The 17,721-nt window shown below is 34.5% G+C and overlaps 1 protein-coding gene across 5 annotated transcripts in view; it reads left to right on the top strand.

Moving 5' to 3' along the window:
* LOC150084061 (protein deacetylase HDAC6-like) overlaps positions 1-17,721 on the top strand; it is a 463,437-nt gene that overhangs the window by 114,793 nt on the left and 330,923 nt on the right. For all 5 annotated transcript variants that reach the window (XM_090375877.1, XM_090375876.1, XM_090375878.1 and 2 more), the window contains 2 exons: positions 4,355-4,426; positions 14,268-14,293. In XM_090375877.1, the coding sequence (XP_090232003.1) occupies positions 4,355-4,426; positions 14,268-14,293 (98 nt within the window). The remainder of the gene's footprint in view (positions 1-4,354; positions 4,427-14,267; positions 14,294-17,721) is intronic.

Here is a 17,721-nt window from a genome sequence, read left to right as displayed (position 1 = left end):
TTCTGTTTATACTCCAGGATGACCCCACAGTCAGAGGAGTTTACAAGATATAGAGAATACAAGAAACAATGCAGGTAACCCTCATATAACATGGTTTTTTGGTTCCTACAGAATCTCGTGTAATGTGAAACTGTGTTATACAGAACTAAGAACCAGTACAAAAAGTGGAGTTACATTCCAAAAGCTAACATAAATACACCATTTTTTTTTTATAACTATCGGAAACTTAATTTTTATAGTAGTAATAACTTAATATTTTAACTTTATTTTTATAATAGTAGTAACTTAAATAGCAATAACTGAACAAAAGTCTTACCTTACAAAGTGTGATTCTTATATGTCAGATAATATACATTCATTTAATTTTCTTCCTTTTCATTGCTGCTAAGCACAATCTCTTCTGCAGCATCTAAATTTCGTGTACCTTCTGCTCTCTTTAAAAGTCACAATTTTTTATGGTCTCAAACAAGCACAAGTTCAATAGCACAGAACCTAACCCAGGGATCTCCCAACAAAATACAGTGGACCCACTTTAAAGATATAAAGCACAAATTTAACTTCATTACCTTACCAATTAACAAAGTTAAATGATACATGAAAATCGGAAGAATATTTTCCAGTTAGCAAAATAAAAATAAATTTACGCTTGCATACATAGCTTAATTAATACATACTGTAATATGTACATACTAATTGATATTTCTGTTCGCTGACTTTTTTTTTTTTTTTTTGGTTGTAAAAATGATAAGCAATTAATAACAAAGAATACAGCACGCACAAGTGAGATACGGAGTAATGAGTTTCTGAAAATGTATTTATGTTTTTTATATGATTGAATATTTCATGGAAGGGGAAATACGTTTCACCATAATAACGTGAAAACCTACAGAATTCCAGCTTTAGGTACTATAGTAAATTCAAGAAGATCGAGTTTACTACCCATTTATAATTGATTACACTGACAGAAAAGCCCAATAAACCGGAAACTGCAAATTGTTTTTATTGTTTTATGGTAGTGACCTCCAGAAATGTGCTTTAGAAAAATATCATGAAGGCGATAACAACAAGTGAGTCAACAGCAGAGATTCACAAAAAGGAATGGAAACATTGAAAATTACATACAACATAATAGTAGGGTTTTCCCAGCACAAAAGCTCAAAAATACAGTGTTATGCAAGATTTCCAGCAGTTCTCAAACTGTGTTAGAGCGAAATCGTGTTATATAAATACCGTGTTGTGCAAGGATTTCCGCAATTCTCAAACCGTGTTAGAGCAAAACTGTGTTGTAGAAGTACCGTGTTATACTGGGGTTGCCTGTACTATATTTAGAAGTTATGGACTTGAACCCTGGTCACTCAAAGCATGTGTATGTGTGCACCCTCACATCTGACCACTTGGCTATTGTAGACTGGGATATTATCCTGTTGAATCAACATAGGTCTGTACCAAAGAACTGCCATGTCATAGAGAGCACATTATAGCCTTAGCAGCTTATGTGCCATTAAGCCTCATAGAGAGCATGAATGTATTAAGGTACATATCAACATTGATGGTTCCTCACAGAACTGCCAAGTTATCTGTGTAGTTATCAAGTTATCAGTAAGCTACATTCTCTTTGTTGTTTTAGCAATAAAGACACTTTATTCAATTAAATTAAAATTAAACATATTTCAGCCACGGAATGTGTGTTGTCAAAACTATAGCAAGTATTTTGTTTAAAAGGAACTACCATTAGTTGTATGAAAACAAAAGGATAAAAGTAAATTAAAACTTTATTAACAACTGAGAATTAATCAGTTTAAGAAGGAATAGAATAATGAATTGGAGAGTGTCTATACTGTAAATGGGAAGCACCCCACAGAATTTTACTGTAATGGTGCTACTGTTGCCTGTATTCAAGCAAGAAGACTGCAGAAGGGTGTCTTACAGGTGAGCACAGGCACCTCATAAATGGAAAACAATGAAATAAAGAAAAGAAAGATAAGGGAATTACAAGCATGATTTCTTCAGGTAGCACCACATCTGTAGATTCCCAAAAGGTTCCATAGTGAACTGCTGGGAAGCAGCCACGCATTCACTGGTGCCCTTATATGAACTATGACTGAGCAAACTAAGGGAAACACTAATTTAAATTACAGTGTGCTCTCTACAGAAAAATACAATCAACAATAATAAGGCTACAAAATGTAAATTTTTAATATCAACCAATGGTGAATATGCAAATTAATATGAACCAGTGGTAGAAATATGCAAATAAAATATACAAAATCACATTACCATGAAAATAATAGAAAATTATTAGAAAATAAATAATTAAACAATACCAATCTACAGAAATTACTTAAACTAAATAAAAGGAAGAAAGAAAAAAGGGGATGGGGAGGAGAGAGAGAGAGAGAGAGAGAGAGAGAGAGAGAGAGAGAGAGAATCCACCGCATTAAAAATGTGTAAAGGCAAGAAAAATAGCAGAGGAGGAAGGAGCCTAGAGAGACAAATTAATTTGTCACATATATTTTCTTTTCTTGATGTAATATGATTTTCTTAAATCAAATTATGGACACAAAAATATAAAGTAAAGTGGATTTCATAAGTGTAATAGATATAAATTCATGTTGTTTGGTGGAACTTTTTCAGGTTTGAAATAATAGAAATTAACCAAACTATTCCAGCTTTGAAAGTATTTCAGAAATCCTTTATTAAAGTTTTAGTTTTCTTATTCAGTGAGTTGCCACTTGATGAAATACTTTCAAATATGTAAATTGCAGCATACCTCCTGGAAGGAGTATATTTCTATTTATTTCACTCTAGCATGTTCATCATAGTATTCTAACAACCAAAAATTATTAAAAAAAAAAAAAAAAAAAAAAAAAACCCTAAAAATGAAAATATTTATTAAACTATAGTGGGAATGAATTTTAATATTTTGCTTCTCCAGTCCTTAGCCTGCATCACTGATTATTTTTCAATTGGAAAAGTACAGATGTAAATTCTGTGGTTTTTCCAAATGATTTTCTAAATTAATAGGATAATATATATTCAGAAAATAATTTGGGAAAATTATAAACTGAACATATACTGAGTGACCACTTTATTAGGTACACCTACCAAATATTGGGTAGGTACCATTTTACCTCTCAGAGCAGCTCAGATTTCCCATAGAATGGACTCATTGAGGTATCAAAAGCATGCCACAAGAATGCTGATCCATGTTTGCTCAATTGCTTCCCACAATCATTGCAATTTGGATGGTTTTAGATCTTCACATCGAAAAACTTGTTCCACCTTATCCCACAGCTGCTCAGCTGGATTGAGATCTGATAATTGTGAATATGACTGTCACAATTCTGCCCTTGTGACATGGCACATTATCCTGTTGGAATAACCCATTTGTTAATGAGTATACTGCAGTCAAAGTGACACACGTGATCAGAAACAATTTCCAGCTAACCTGTGGATCCCAAATGTTGCTCCACTGGTATAAAGGGGCACAATGTATATCATGGAAACACTCCTCACACCATTACATGGCTACCATTGGCCTGTATAATTAATACCTGCTGGGATGGGTGTGTGTGTGAACTCATGGTGTTTTCATGATATTCTGGTCCTCTGATTAGTGTGAAAACAAACAGCAGGAACTGGAATTTGTCAAACAGGGCAATGTTTTCCAATCCTTCACCGCCATCCAGTGTTGATATTCCTGAGCCTACTGTGACTGTACCTTCTTGTTTTTTGCGGACAGCGGTGGAATTTGTTCAGCTGTCAGCTGGGATACCTCATCTGTGATGAGTTGAGCATTTGAAAATGCCTCTTTTACCATTTTTCTAGGTTATTTGATTGACTGTTGCCTTTGTGTTATCCTGTAAAGTCTTGTCAGTTTCCATTGGCTTTCCACATCAACTAGCTATTTCAAACTACAGGATGACTTTTGGCTGGATGCTATTTGATTATTGGATCAATCTCAATGCATCCAAGACACAGTCATACATAAAAATCTCAGCAGGGTTGTAATTTGCAAGATACTCCTATGAATACATCTTATACTGATTGCCATACCATATTTGAATCACCCGAATCTTTTGCTTGTCCATTCTCATGCTGAATTGTATACATACAGCATCCCTATATATATTTATGTATCTGCCTACCTGTTTTATATTGCATGGTACAAGCATGTGATGCTGTTACTGAAGGATTGCTTCATTTCATGGAAAGGGTAGGTGCACCTAATAAAGTGGCCACTCAGTATATACAGCATACCAGTTCAATAATTCAGAATAAAAAAAATATGTATTTTATGAAAATTGAACATGGAGTATATAATATAATGAGGGGTTTTCCCTTGCCTTTTTAGAAAACTTATGAATCAGCATTACTAGCAGCAGGTAGTGTAATAGATCTGGTGTCTGCAATCATAGAAGGAAAAGCAAGTATATTTTTTACTTTGTACTTTGTCTTTAAAAATAAGAGAATTTAAATAATTTATTTCTAAACTGAATTATATGAATAGCACAGTAATATATATATAGCAGTAATAATAAAGTTTCAGTTGATAAATAAAAATAAACAAGCAAGGTATAACAGCAGTAAAGGATGCAAAGGTGTATGTAAGAATAGATAAGTCTGATAAAGTTTGCACAGATGGAGGTGAAAAGTACACAAAATGCCAAGGACCAGAAGGGTAAGGATAGTAGAAAAAAAAAAAAGAAGTATTGTAGTTTTGTAAAAGGTGAAAGAATGTTAATATCCTAAAAGTTGTGAGGAATTAAGACAATTATGGGCTGAATTGCAAAGCCAATTAGAGGTGAGGAAATTGTAAAGTAAAATGATTAGTACCAAATGATTAAACAAATGAAATAAAATAAACAAAAAATAAAAGATGGCAAAGCTGCCATTAGATATGGGTGGGCAAATTTAATTATAGGTCGAAAACAGGGATAGCAAAAATGCAAAATCTGATATCAGCTGAAGTAAATATTGATACATGGTCAGGTATTTCATTAGGGGGACTACACCTAATCATGTATCGGGAACTGCATTTCTATACTTGTCCATAACAGTGGAAGAGAGGTGAAAAAAAGGCCAAAAAGCAAAAAGAATAAAATTACCACATTCTCTTACAGTATGGACAAGGTAATCCCAACACAGTGTCAATAACATAAAAAATTTTTAAGGTAAAAATAAGGATAAAGCTAAAATAAAATATAATTAAATGTTTTCAGAGTGGGAGAAAGGTTTTTGAATTATATGCAGATTTTTAGGTAAATTTGGAAAAATATATTAGTGTTGGAATTTTGTAGAAATTAGAAGAATTAAAATTATTTAGAACAAGCATATGGTATAGGATGAGGTATTAAATAGAGGATGGGGAAGGGATAAAGGAGTAGTTAAATAAAGACGAAAGTAGCGATAGAATGAGGATAATTGGAACATTCGTATCACCCTCTTATTGCACTAATAGTTTTACGAACGGGGAAAAAAGGTAGAAAGGTAAAAATTATAGCAAAAGTTATTAAACTTACTGGGCTAGCAGAGGTTGTAAAGCCCAACCTTTTAGTAAGGGCCCTAGCTTTGTAAGTGTTAGTATAAAAAGGAGACTAATACCAAATGCTTGTACTTCAATGAAAAAAAGTAGGCAAAAAATTCATACGAATCAAAACATGCCTAAAAATGAGCCGAAACAGAAATCGAAAGTATAATGAGAAAAGTAATGATGCCTGGAGTTTTCAAGTAATGCGTATTGGAAGGAAGAAGGCGAAAAAATAAGGCCCACATATTTAGTAGAGTAGATGAATGAATCTAAAGCATTACCACATTAGTGACTTAGCTACAGGATATAGCATAACAGACTTAATAGAGAGCTGTGAAGATATGGAAATAGTGACCTCTATAGTCATATTCTGAAAAAATAAGAGTATAGAGATACATAAGAGTAGCATTGGAAAAGAGAAAGTATATCTATAACGTAGAAATTTTGTTGGAATAATAGGACTCTACAAATATAAAGTCATAAGATATTCAGAAAATAAACATAAAATAGTTCATAGGTAAATAAAAAGTATTGAACATAGCAGTGAGAAGCTAAGTAAAACAGAAAGTAAAAAATAAATGTAGATCGAAATTAATTGAAAGTAGACCAAGTGATACGGCTGCTATATATTTAGCAAAATATGAATGTTATATAATTCTAGTATATAAATCGAAATTTTACCAATTAGGGGAGTATTGCTTACGTATAAAAATATTTAAATCCAGGATATGAGTAATTACATATGTAAGCATAAAAAGCAGGAAACATGTAAAGAATAATATAATATCCTAAGATGGAGAAGCAAGGTTAAGAATTATAACCTGTAGTCCAAAATGGCATCTTTATGATACATTATTTAACTAGTTATAAGTGAACAAATACTGAAATAAAATCAGTAATCTCCCCAGTGTCCTCAAGTGTTCTCCCCAGAAAATTTTGCCTGCCAGGTGGCATCATGAAGTAGCCAAGTAGGGAAGTGTAATACTTTGCAATATTATAAAATTTTCCATTATTTATAAATGTGACTTAAGCGATCCAGAGTAAAAAATTAATTGCATAATTTAACATTATATGCTCCTGTCTCATTGACCTCGGTCGCATAGTATGTTCGAATTAACATTGATCGAGATCAGTGAGCAGTACCATATGGAACTGCGAGAATCTCTTAACTTTTAGCCGGGCGGTCAGTTAAATTCACTGGGCAGTGTGCCCATTCGATAGATCCTGGGGAGAACACTGGTAATCATTTCTGTAAAAATAAATAAATCTATTGTTGATAGATCTAAAGGTAGTTCCAGATGTGAATCCAAAGGTGAAAGGTGCTGAAGATAATAATAATTAAATATATCCAATGTTGAAAGAATCCATAGGTGGTTTGATGAGGAAATCAAATTAAAATCCAATGTTGAAAGAATAAGAAATAAATCCAAGATGGCATATAACTAGATGACTGTAGACCAAATGGAGGGGTGTCAGGCATCAGATCCTTAGGAGACTTTAGAAAATAACTTATACAGGAAATTTTGTAATGTAAATAAAGAGTCACATAGATCCAAAGATAGTATTAGATGCATACAGGTGATGAATCCAAAAGTGAACAGGTACTGAATAAAATTTCAGTAGTGATGAATATGCTCAAATGAATAATCCAAAGGTGGTTTGATGAGTAGATTTAATGCAAATAATACAAGGTAGTATTCAGTTGACTGAGGACAAAAGGTAGAGTTGTAAGGTACCAAATAACTTTAATACTTGAAAGATCCAAGACCCATAGAAATTGCATTTACCTACATATAATATTATCCATACCTGAAAACATAATCTGAAATGTCAGTAAAGCCTCAACATGGGAAGTGAATTATAAATAATATCATGAAGGATTGTTAAAACATATCAAGTGAATACATGTAGAAAGTGAATACTTAAAAAGTAAAAACTTAGTGAGTAAAGAGAAAAAGTACTCCTTCCAAAGAAAATAATTCCACAGGAAATCATGTATAGCTATTACTTACCAAGTAGTGGAAATCCCACCATATAATATTACAACTGTACAAATACAATTAGAACTGACCAGTTCATAGTAAATTATAACTAAATTTTTTGCTGATAAAAGGGGAGACTATATTGAAACTGTATTTTATAAAATAAATAGGTATGTTATTATTAATTAGCTTATTGTAAAGTAGTTGTATAGCTTTGTTGAACAGTAAATGGTTACTGTATATGTTAGAAAGGCTAATGGTTTCAGCACAAAGTATATTTTTATGTACTTTGTTGGAAATAGAGTGCCAATTGGTAAGGTAGATGACATTGAAGTTAAATTTATTTCTTTTATTATATACGTCAATATTATATGTAAGAGGATCATTGCCAAGAGTGATTTTTGAGGTCAAGGAAGTTGACTGTGTGATTAGTGGAGTTGTCTTTATTCAATTTAAGTTTGTGGGGTAAATTGGTTTGGCTAAGGGTTCAAAGTTTGTATTTAAAACAAAAATGATGTCTACATAGTTGAATGCTAAAAAGCTGGAAATTTGAGAATCCAACACCAGTGGTTTGTTTATAAGTATGTTTGCCATCGAAGATATAGTTATTAAGTATTAGCATTAGTAGAGGCATTTGATGCAAGAAAGCAAGCTTATGCAGCATCAGCCAAAAAAAAAAAAAAAAAAACACTTCCACTTCACCCCTCTGTTCGTTCAAAATACCTGTCCGGCTGAGCCTTAAACTTATTTAGGCTATCAACTTCCACGACAAGGGATGGAAGTCTGTTCCACCAACCAACCACCCGCTGGCTAAAGGCAAATTTCCACACGTCTATCCTACATCTGTCTTTCCTCAATTTGAATTTATGCCCTCTCAGGTGATTATTCTGAGCGAGAGGAAGAATCCCATCAGCATTGAGCATGCTCAAACCATTCAAGGCTTTATACACCTCTATCAGATCACCTCGCTGGTGCCTAGTCTCCAGACACTGTAATTTGCAAAACTTAAGCCTTTCTTCGTAAGAGCACCCCTTTTTTTCCATTCACTAATCTTGTTGCCCTTCTCTGTACTCGTTCCAGCAGCTCTAGATCCTTCTTGAAATGAGGCCTCCAGACCTGTATACAGTACTCTAGGTGTGGCCTGACCATTGCCTTATACAAGGGAATAATCACCTCCTTATCCCTGCTAGAATAATTCCTATATATCATTGACAATACACCATGAGCTACTCTTGCAGCCTGTCTGCACTGCTCAGAGAACTTCATATCTGCCTGCACAACCACCCCCAGGTCCCTTTCATTCTCTACCACTGTCATTGTAGTACCACAGAGTTGATATGTTGCTCTGGGGTTGCTGTTTCCCATGTGTAGTACTTTACATTTGTCAATGTTAAACTTCATTTGCCACCTCTCAGCCCATCTGCTCAACCTTTCCAGATCCTGTTGCAGCAGCGTAGTGTCCTTGACAACCCTGCCTACCTTTGTATCGTCTGCAAACGTCGACATTAAGCTTGATATACCATCATCAATATCATTTATAAATACAGAAAACAATAATGGACCCAACACTGAGCCCTGAGGGACTCCACTAATAACATTAGTCCACGACGAGCAGTGTCCATTGATTACCACTCTGTCTTCTCCCCCTCAGTCACCCCTTTATCCACAGCAGCAATTTGCCTCCAATGCCACACTGCTCCAATTTGTGCAGCAGTCTTCCATGTGCAACAGTATCAAAAGCCTTTCTAAGATCCAAGTATATAATATCAAAGTTATTCCCTGCATCCAGTTCCTTTGTGACTGCATCATAGTATCCAATCAAATTGGTCAGGCAAGACTTCCCCTTAACAAAACCATGCTGTGTCTGAGCTATAACTGAAGTCTTGTCTAAATGATCCTGCAGTGCTTCTTTAACTAGTGCCTCCATTAATTTTCCTGGAACAGAAGTTAAACTCACAGGTCTATAATTACTTGTGTCAGCCTTTGATCCTCCTTTGTGAATTGGGGTCACATTTGCACATCTCCAGTCTGTGGGTACCTCCCCTGAGTCCAAGGAAGCTCTCATAATTATGGCTAAGTGTTTGCTTACTTCCTCTGCTGCCTCCTTTAAACAGAGATTGACATAACTGTTCCATGTATTATCACTTATGTTTATATTTGTATCTGTGATAAAGTTGTTTTAGCACAATAGTCTCCTTTTTATACTAACACTTACAAAGCCAGGGCCCTTACTAAAAGGTTGTGCTTTACGACCCCAGCTAGCCCAGTAAGTTTAATAACTTTTGCTATACTTTTTATCTTTTTACTTTCTTTTTTCTACCCTTTTTTGCTGTTCGTAAAACTATTAGTGCAATGCAAGGGTGTTATGAACATTCCAACTATCCCTCATTCTATCGCTACTTTTGTCTTTATTTAACTACTCCTTTATCCCTTCCCCATTCTATATTTAATACCTCACCCTATATCATATGCTTGTTCTAAATAATTTTAGTTCTTCTAATTTCTACAACATTCCAACACTAATATATTTTTCCAAATTTACTTAAAAATCTACTTATAATTCAGAAACATTTCTCCCACTCTGAAAACACTTAAGTATATTTTATTTTAGCTTTGTCCTTATTTTCACTTTAAAAATTTTTTATATCATTGACACTGTGTTGGAACTACCTTGTCCATACTGTAAGGGAATGTGGTAATTTTATTCTTTTTGCTTCTTGGCTTTTTTCACCTCTCTTCCACTGTTATGGACAAGTATAGAAATGCAGTTCCCGATACATGATCAGGTTATGCCCCCTGATGAAATACCTGACCATGTATTAATATTTACTTCAGTTGACATCAGATTTTGCATTTTTGCTATCCCTGTTTTCGACCTATAACTGAATTTGCCCATCCATATCTGATGAAAGCTTTACCACCTTTTATTTTATTTTATTTTATGTGATTAATCATTTGGTATTAATCACTTCCTCACCTCTAATTGGCTTTGCAATTCAGCCCATAATTGCTTAATTCCTCATAATTTTTAGGATATTAACATTCTTTTGCCTTTTACAAAACTACAATACTTCTTTTTTATTTATTAATTTTTTTCCTACTATCCTTACCCTTCTAGTCCTTGGCACTTTGTGTACTTTTAACCTCCATCTGGGCAAACTTTATCAGACTTATTTATTCTTGTGTGTGTGTGTGTGTGTGTGTGTGTGTGTGTGTGTGTGTGTGTGTGTGTGTGTGTGTGTGTGTGTGTGTGTGTGTGTGTTGAATGTAATAACAAGAAAGTGGAAATAAGAAGATAGAAAATTGAAGAAGTAGTCTAGTTCAGTCAAAGGCAACAAATGTTAAACCTAAGCAGAGCAGGACAATAAAGCAAGGGGCAAAAAAAAAACCAGAGAGAAAGTCAGGGAGATAGTGATAGAAAGGAGATAACTAATAAGAATTAAATAATTACAAAATTGAAAAAATAAAGATGTTGCCGTACAATGTACAAAACTGGTCTCTCATCAGGTGTCAATGGCTAGCATTGCAAGAAAAATAGCAATATGTGACTTCATCTCTGATGTAAGCCACATGCTAAAGGATAAAAAGCATAAACATAAATAAAAATGAGAATAAAATTTTTCGTTACCAAGATTAATGAAAATAATGTTATAAACAAAATATAAATTATAAGGATTAAAAAGGGGATTTAGAAAATGGCTGTCAACTTTACAGTTGACGCTATGAAGATGAGAAATAAAAACTGTCATTGATAACAGAAATTTCTAGAGACATATAACCTTTGAGTCTAATACAATTTAAGGTAAAGAGATCTGAAAACAGTAAAAAGCAAATAGCCTTAAAAAAGTGCAAGAGACCTGAGATAACACTTAGGCAATATTACAAGAAACAGCTTGAATAAAAAATTAAATATACTGTAAATATAAAACAACAATAGTGGCACCTGGAAATAAATTTTCAACCTGAATCTAGAAATTTTTAAGAGTGAAAAATATGTTAAATGAACACAAGAATGGATAAACTAACTTGCCTTCTGGAGATATGTGAGGTAAAAGGTGGTAAAACAACTGTATATAGTCCAGATCAAAACTGAAACCAAAAAACACATGCTAATTAAGTCTAAATATAAAGTTATATGCCAGCAGCACCTAGTGATAAAAATTTTCAAGACTAGAATCTAGAAATTGTAAATGATATGTAGTGCCGTAGGGCAGCTTGAAAAAGGTAAATCTCTATATATAAAACAATATTCTGCCTTTTCATGTGCACACTTTTTGCATTCCGCAAGGCGGGGCTAACTGCTATTGTGTCATACTACAACAAAGTAATGACAGGTCTGTGTCAAAGACACTTTTACAGGCCCCGGGTGCCAAGCGTATTTCGAGGCCAAGCTATATTCTTGCGATTTATAAAGTGCTCTTGATAAGCGATTGAAATTATATTTTATGTTCAGATTTCTTTAAACAGATTTACTTTAAAAACAGTTCTATACTTGAAAAGTAACAAGTAGAACACAGGAAGGAAATACACCTTTCTTTACATTTTCCTCTATTTATATTTTTACTAATTAACTAACACCTCAACCGCTTGGCCTCTGAGCGGCACTGCTCCTGCCTCCCCGTGGCGGGGCCGTTAACCTGGGGGAAAAGTTATCCTCCAGGGCGAAAAGGAGTAACGATGGATATAAATGACTATCCACCACTAGAGCCTTCAAATTCAAGGCCAGACAAACCAAATGATGATGACCTAAACCAACCAAAAAGGCTCCGAAGAGAAGTGCAGAGCAATGAGATGCCAAACTTCCTTGTAATACATTCACTCTCCAACCAGCCTGTCGGCAAATTATCACCATTTGTCATCCAAAGATTTTTGGAATCCATTGCTGGTACACCAAAAATGGTTAAACGACTGCAATCCGGAGACCTCCTAATCAAAACAGCCTCCTCAAAACATTCAGAGTGGCTGCTTAAAACAACAACTTTTGCTGGGCTACCCCTATCTATCACTCCCCACAATACGTTAAACTCGTCAAAAGGTGTCATCACAGAGTGGGACCTGATTATAGTATCTGAAGAGGAATTAGTACAGGAACTGGGCAATCAAAAAGTGATTAGTGCAAAATGTATAAAGACCAAAAAAGATGGAAATCTTGTTCCAACCCGATCCATAATTTTAACATTCAGCACACCTGATTTGCCATCCTCAGTAAAAGCTGGCTATTTAAACTGCCGAATACGGCCTTACATACCTAATCCCCTACGTTGCTTTAAATGCCAAAAATATGGACACTCGCAACAAGCATGTAGAGGTGATGCCATTTGTCCAATTTGTGGTTCCAAGGAGCATACACAAACAGACTGTTCAGCCTCAAGTCCCATTTGTCCCAACTGCAAAGAAAGTCACCCAGCCTTTTCCAAATCTTGTGAAATGTGGAAAACGGGGAAGAAAATCCAAAAATATAAAATAGAACACAAAGTTACGTACCCTGAGGCACACAGACAGGTTATGTCGACCATGCCCAGTCGTTCATATGCATCTCACACTCGAAGCTTTAATTCAACAGCAGCTCAAACAGATGTATCAATACCTCCCTGCACATTTCTAGCTAACTGGGTTAAAAACACATTATCAAACCCTGTAAAAGATACACATCAAATTAAAATCAGTGAATCGACCAACACTCCAATCAGTATCCCAGTTGAGACTCGGACAGTCCCGCATGACAAAGAAAAACTAAAAACTACTAAACACAACAATAAACCTGAATCATCCACTGGTAGTATGGAAGTAGATGTAAACCCAGATCATGAAGAACCATTACTAGAACTTCATGCAAACGATACTATGGATACCGGACGCCCTACCTTCCCGAAAAGAGACCGAAAAAAATCCTCCTCAAACAAAAAAACAGTCAGATGAATCATCCTCAATTAAACCAAAATGAACCACAGCATCTTACAATGGAATTGCAGAGGCTTTCGTTCCAACACAGACGATATTCAATACCTAATTAACCAATATTCTCTGGTTGCCTTTTGTTTACAGGAAACTTACCTAACCACACAAATTTTTCCTTCGATAAAGAACTATTGCATTTATCGAAGAGATCGAAATACCGCTAGCGCTGCCCATAGTGGTGTGGCAATCCTAGTAAATTCAAAGATCCCAACTAAACATATCCCACTCCAAACTAAAATAGAAGCTGTTGCTGTTCGTATAATTCTCCATAGTGCAATAACACTAGTCTCAATATACCTACCACCAAACTGTACTAACTCTTTAAAAGATCTTGAAGACCTCTTTATACAGATACCTCCACCTCTCTGTATATTAGGAGACTTTAACGGGCGCCACCCATTATGGGGCTAGATGAATGATGCCATAGTGTAATGCTATTATAAAACATATATGATATATTGCCAAATTTCACAGAAATTCACTGAATTTTGTAGCACCAATGTAACTTAAACTTATTAGATAAGAATGATAAGGGATTAAATCATGGGAAGAAAACATTTTTATTAATATATAAATTCCATTTAAGGGAATCTTGACCTATATGACTTTTGACTGCTTATATTAATAGAGCTAAATGAAATGTCCAGCTACTCTTTAATTCAACAATTAGTAGGCCCTAATGTTCCTATATTATTAATTTAGACAAATAAGCAGTCATAATATTATATAACGGGATATATATATATATATATATATACATATTTATTTTTTATTTTTTTTTTTTTTTTTGTTCACAGGTGCAGAATGGAATGGCAGTTGTTAGGTTTGTATTAAATCTTATTTATTGCTGTTGTATCCAATTTCTAGAAAATTTTTGAATTGTTTCATAGCTGTTATTTGCTATTAATTGGCCCTCCTTTTGTAATATTTTTTGTATAGGTACTATTCCCAATATTCTCATTGAATTGTTATATCAAGTCTCAATAGATCCACATCTCTATGCCTTGCAACCATGTTCACATGCTTCACTATTTATGCTTATTTTTAGATGCATTTCCCTTATATATTTATAGCTGTATTCCAGTTTCTCTCTCTCTCTCTCTGAACAGTAACTTAGATTGTTTAATGCTGATGAAAGGATATTTGTTTGATCATTATCATCTGAGCTATTTATTACCTCAGATATCTTTTGAGAGCTGGAAGAAGAAGAAGTATAAAAAAAAATTAGTAATGTTTTGGTTATAAAATAATCCAAATTAGGTAACTAGCAAATTGCTGCATTATTGTCTATGTATCTTAGATCCACAACGTCGGGAGTGTGAGTACCTCAAGGATTGGTTCATGGACCACTGTTTGTCATTTTCATAAATAACATCGGCGAAGAGATAAAGGCGTGATGTCAAAATTTGCAGATGACTTACAGATTGGCAGAGTTGTTAATGATCAGTGCCAAGTAGTGCTCCTTCAGGATGACTTGAATAGACTTCAAAAATAGTTAGAGAAGTGGCAGCTATGTTTTAATGCTGATAAATGGAAGGACTTACACTTGCAGAATAGCAACCCACAAATAAATTATACACTTCGTGGGGTTGAATTAAAAACAGTGGAGGAGGAGGAGGAGGACAGGGATCTGGGAGTTTACGATACTGGCAGATATGCAGTTTTCTGAACAGTGTAAACAGGCAGCCAGAAAGCCCATGCTGTCCTATTGATTTATCGAATGCTATCCTGTAGAACTGTATAGGGCAATTGTAAGACCACATTTGGAATACTGTGTTCAAGTATAGACACCTCATCTGAAAAAAGACATCGAGCAACTCGAATGGTGAGATCAGCAGAAGGATAACCATACAGGAAAAACTCCGATTATGTGGGCTACAGAGCTTGGCAAAGAGGCACCTCAGAGGTGACTTGATTGAGATTTTATAAGGCTCTGAGAGGGATGAAGGGATCCTCTTACCAAGAGAGGCTTAAGTTCTGCAAATTGCAGTGGCTGGAGACTAGGCACCTGCGCGGTGATCTGATTGAGGTATATAAGGCCTTGAATGGGTTGAGCATGCTGAATTCCGATGGGATCCTTCCACTTGTTCAGATTACGAACCTAAGGAGGCATAAATTCAAATTAAGAAAAGACAGATGTAGATTAGATGTGCGGAAATTTGCCTTTAGCCAGCGGGTGGTTAATTGCTGGAACAAACTTCCATCTGTCGTTGTGGAAGTTGATAGGTTGAATAAATTTAAGGAGGAACTGGACAGGCATTTGGAGGGAATGGTGTGATTTTTTTTTTTTTTTTTTTTTTTTGGCTGATGCTGCATAAGCTCATACACTTGTTTTCTTGCATCAAATGCTACTACTACTACTATTAGTAAAATGGATGAAGGTGGAATTCTCACTATTCTAAGCGGAGTTGGGGTTCCCACCCACCCCGGAGCTGCTTTACAATTAACAGCTGGAACAAGTTGCCCTCGCAGGTAGTTGAGGCTGACAGTTTGAATAAATTCAAAGATCACTGGATATTTACCTGTGTGAGGAGGGAAGCATATAATTTGTGTTTTCTTATCTACTTGGTCAGTTTTTTTTTTTTTTTTTTGCTACTGTAGCAAAAGCTTGTGGCTTCCTTGCACTATATGGCAATGCTATTACTATTATTGCATCCCACTTGTTCTCCAAAACAAAGCCTCAAGGCCTCTAAATCAGGTATGTCAAACATGTGGCCCTCTCAGATTTCTTGAAAATCTTTTTTTTTTTTTTTAATTAAAAGAAATGGGAAAAAAAATACTAATCAAGTTTATTTTTATTTTCACATAATTTATTTCGAATTTTACATTTAAGCAATTTTTAATTCAGTGCTCAAAAAAGAGAGAAAAGTTAGGACAGTGTTTCCTTTTTAAGTCTCAGCCTGCAGCTTCGAGTTCTACAGACCAACCACAAAGTGTTTGCTCAGTTGTATATTCGTGAATTATATTTTTAACTGTTAATTGTGCAGTTAGTTTTGTGTTTTATTTGTATATTAAATTAAAAAGATGCATAATAATAAATATTATGTCAACCCCTAATACCAATATGAGTAAGAAAGAGATATGGAAGCTAGACTGTTACCACACAGAAAAAGAGAAAAATAGTATGCTTAATATTGTAGTAAATCTGTTTCAGTCTGCAAAGAACATAATATCACGAGACATTATGATACACATCATAATTAAATCTATGATAAATACGTTGAGAAACATTGTGAAAGTAAGTCGTTAGAATTGAAATCATTTCTTAAAAAACAGCAAAACTTGTTTACCAAACCTTCTGAGGAAAATACAGCAGCTGTAAAAGCTAGTTACTTGTTATCACATTTAATTGCAAGCAAATCAAAACCTTTTACAGAAGGAGATTTTATTAGTGAGTGTTTAATTAAAGTAGCGGAAGTGTTGTGTCCAGAGAAAGTAAAAACTTCAAAAGTGTAAGCTTAAGTAGAAACACAGTAGCTAATAGGATCAATGAAATAGCTGAGAATTTAAGAAATGAACTCAATTCAATGATATCCACATTTGAAGCTTATTCTATTGCAATTGATGAAAGTACAGACATTTGAGATATTGCTCAACTGGCCATTTTTATTCATGGGTGTAATGTGAACTTGAAAGTAAGTGAAGAGTTTTTAGAAATTATTCTTATGCATGATACAACCACTGGAACTGATATTTTTTGGTGCACTCGTGGAAATTCTGAATAAATATAAATTATCATTGAACAAGTTGGTTTGTCTTGCAGCTGATGGCGCATCTGCCATGATGGATATTCTTAAGGGTTTTGTAACAACGTAATAATCATTTCGAACATTTTTATTGCATTATTCACCAGCAAGTATTATGTTCCAAGGTTTTAAATATCGGACGTGTGCTAAAAAAAGCCTCCAAAATTATAAATTTAATCGAGCATGTGGACTTAATCATCGAGAATTTGTTTCATTTCTGGAAGACATAGAAAGTGAATGCACTGATCTACCCTATTATACAGAAATTCGATGGATTTCGAGTCAGAGTCTTAAAACGTTCTTCAAGCTTCTGGATGAAATCATAATGTTCTTGGAAACAAAGAATTATGAATGTACTGAATTAAAAGATGTACAATGGATAAAGGATCTGGCCTTCTCTGTTGACGTTACAAGTCATCTTAACCAACTTAATCTTAAACTTCAAGGAAAACATTACAATGTTATTTGATAATATTAACATTTTCAATGAAAAATTATTACTTTG

The sequence above is a fragment of the Mastigoproctus giganteus genome, chromosome 6, assembly GCF_048544385.1.
Source record: "Mastigoproctus giganteus isolate SK-2022 chromosome 6, ASM4854438v1, whole genome shotgun sequence".
Classification (NCBI taxonomy): Eukaryota; Metazoa; Arthropoda; class Arachnida; order Uropygi; family Thelyphonidae; genus Mastigoproctus; species Mastigoproctus giganteus.
The sequence above is the reverse complement of the archived record's forward strand: the minus strand, read 5'-3'. Positions and strand labels throughout refer to the sequence as shown.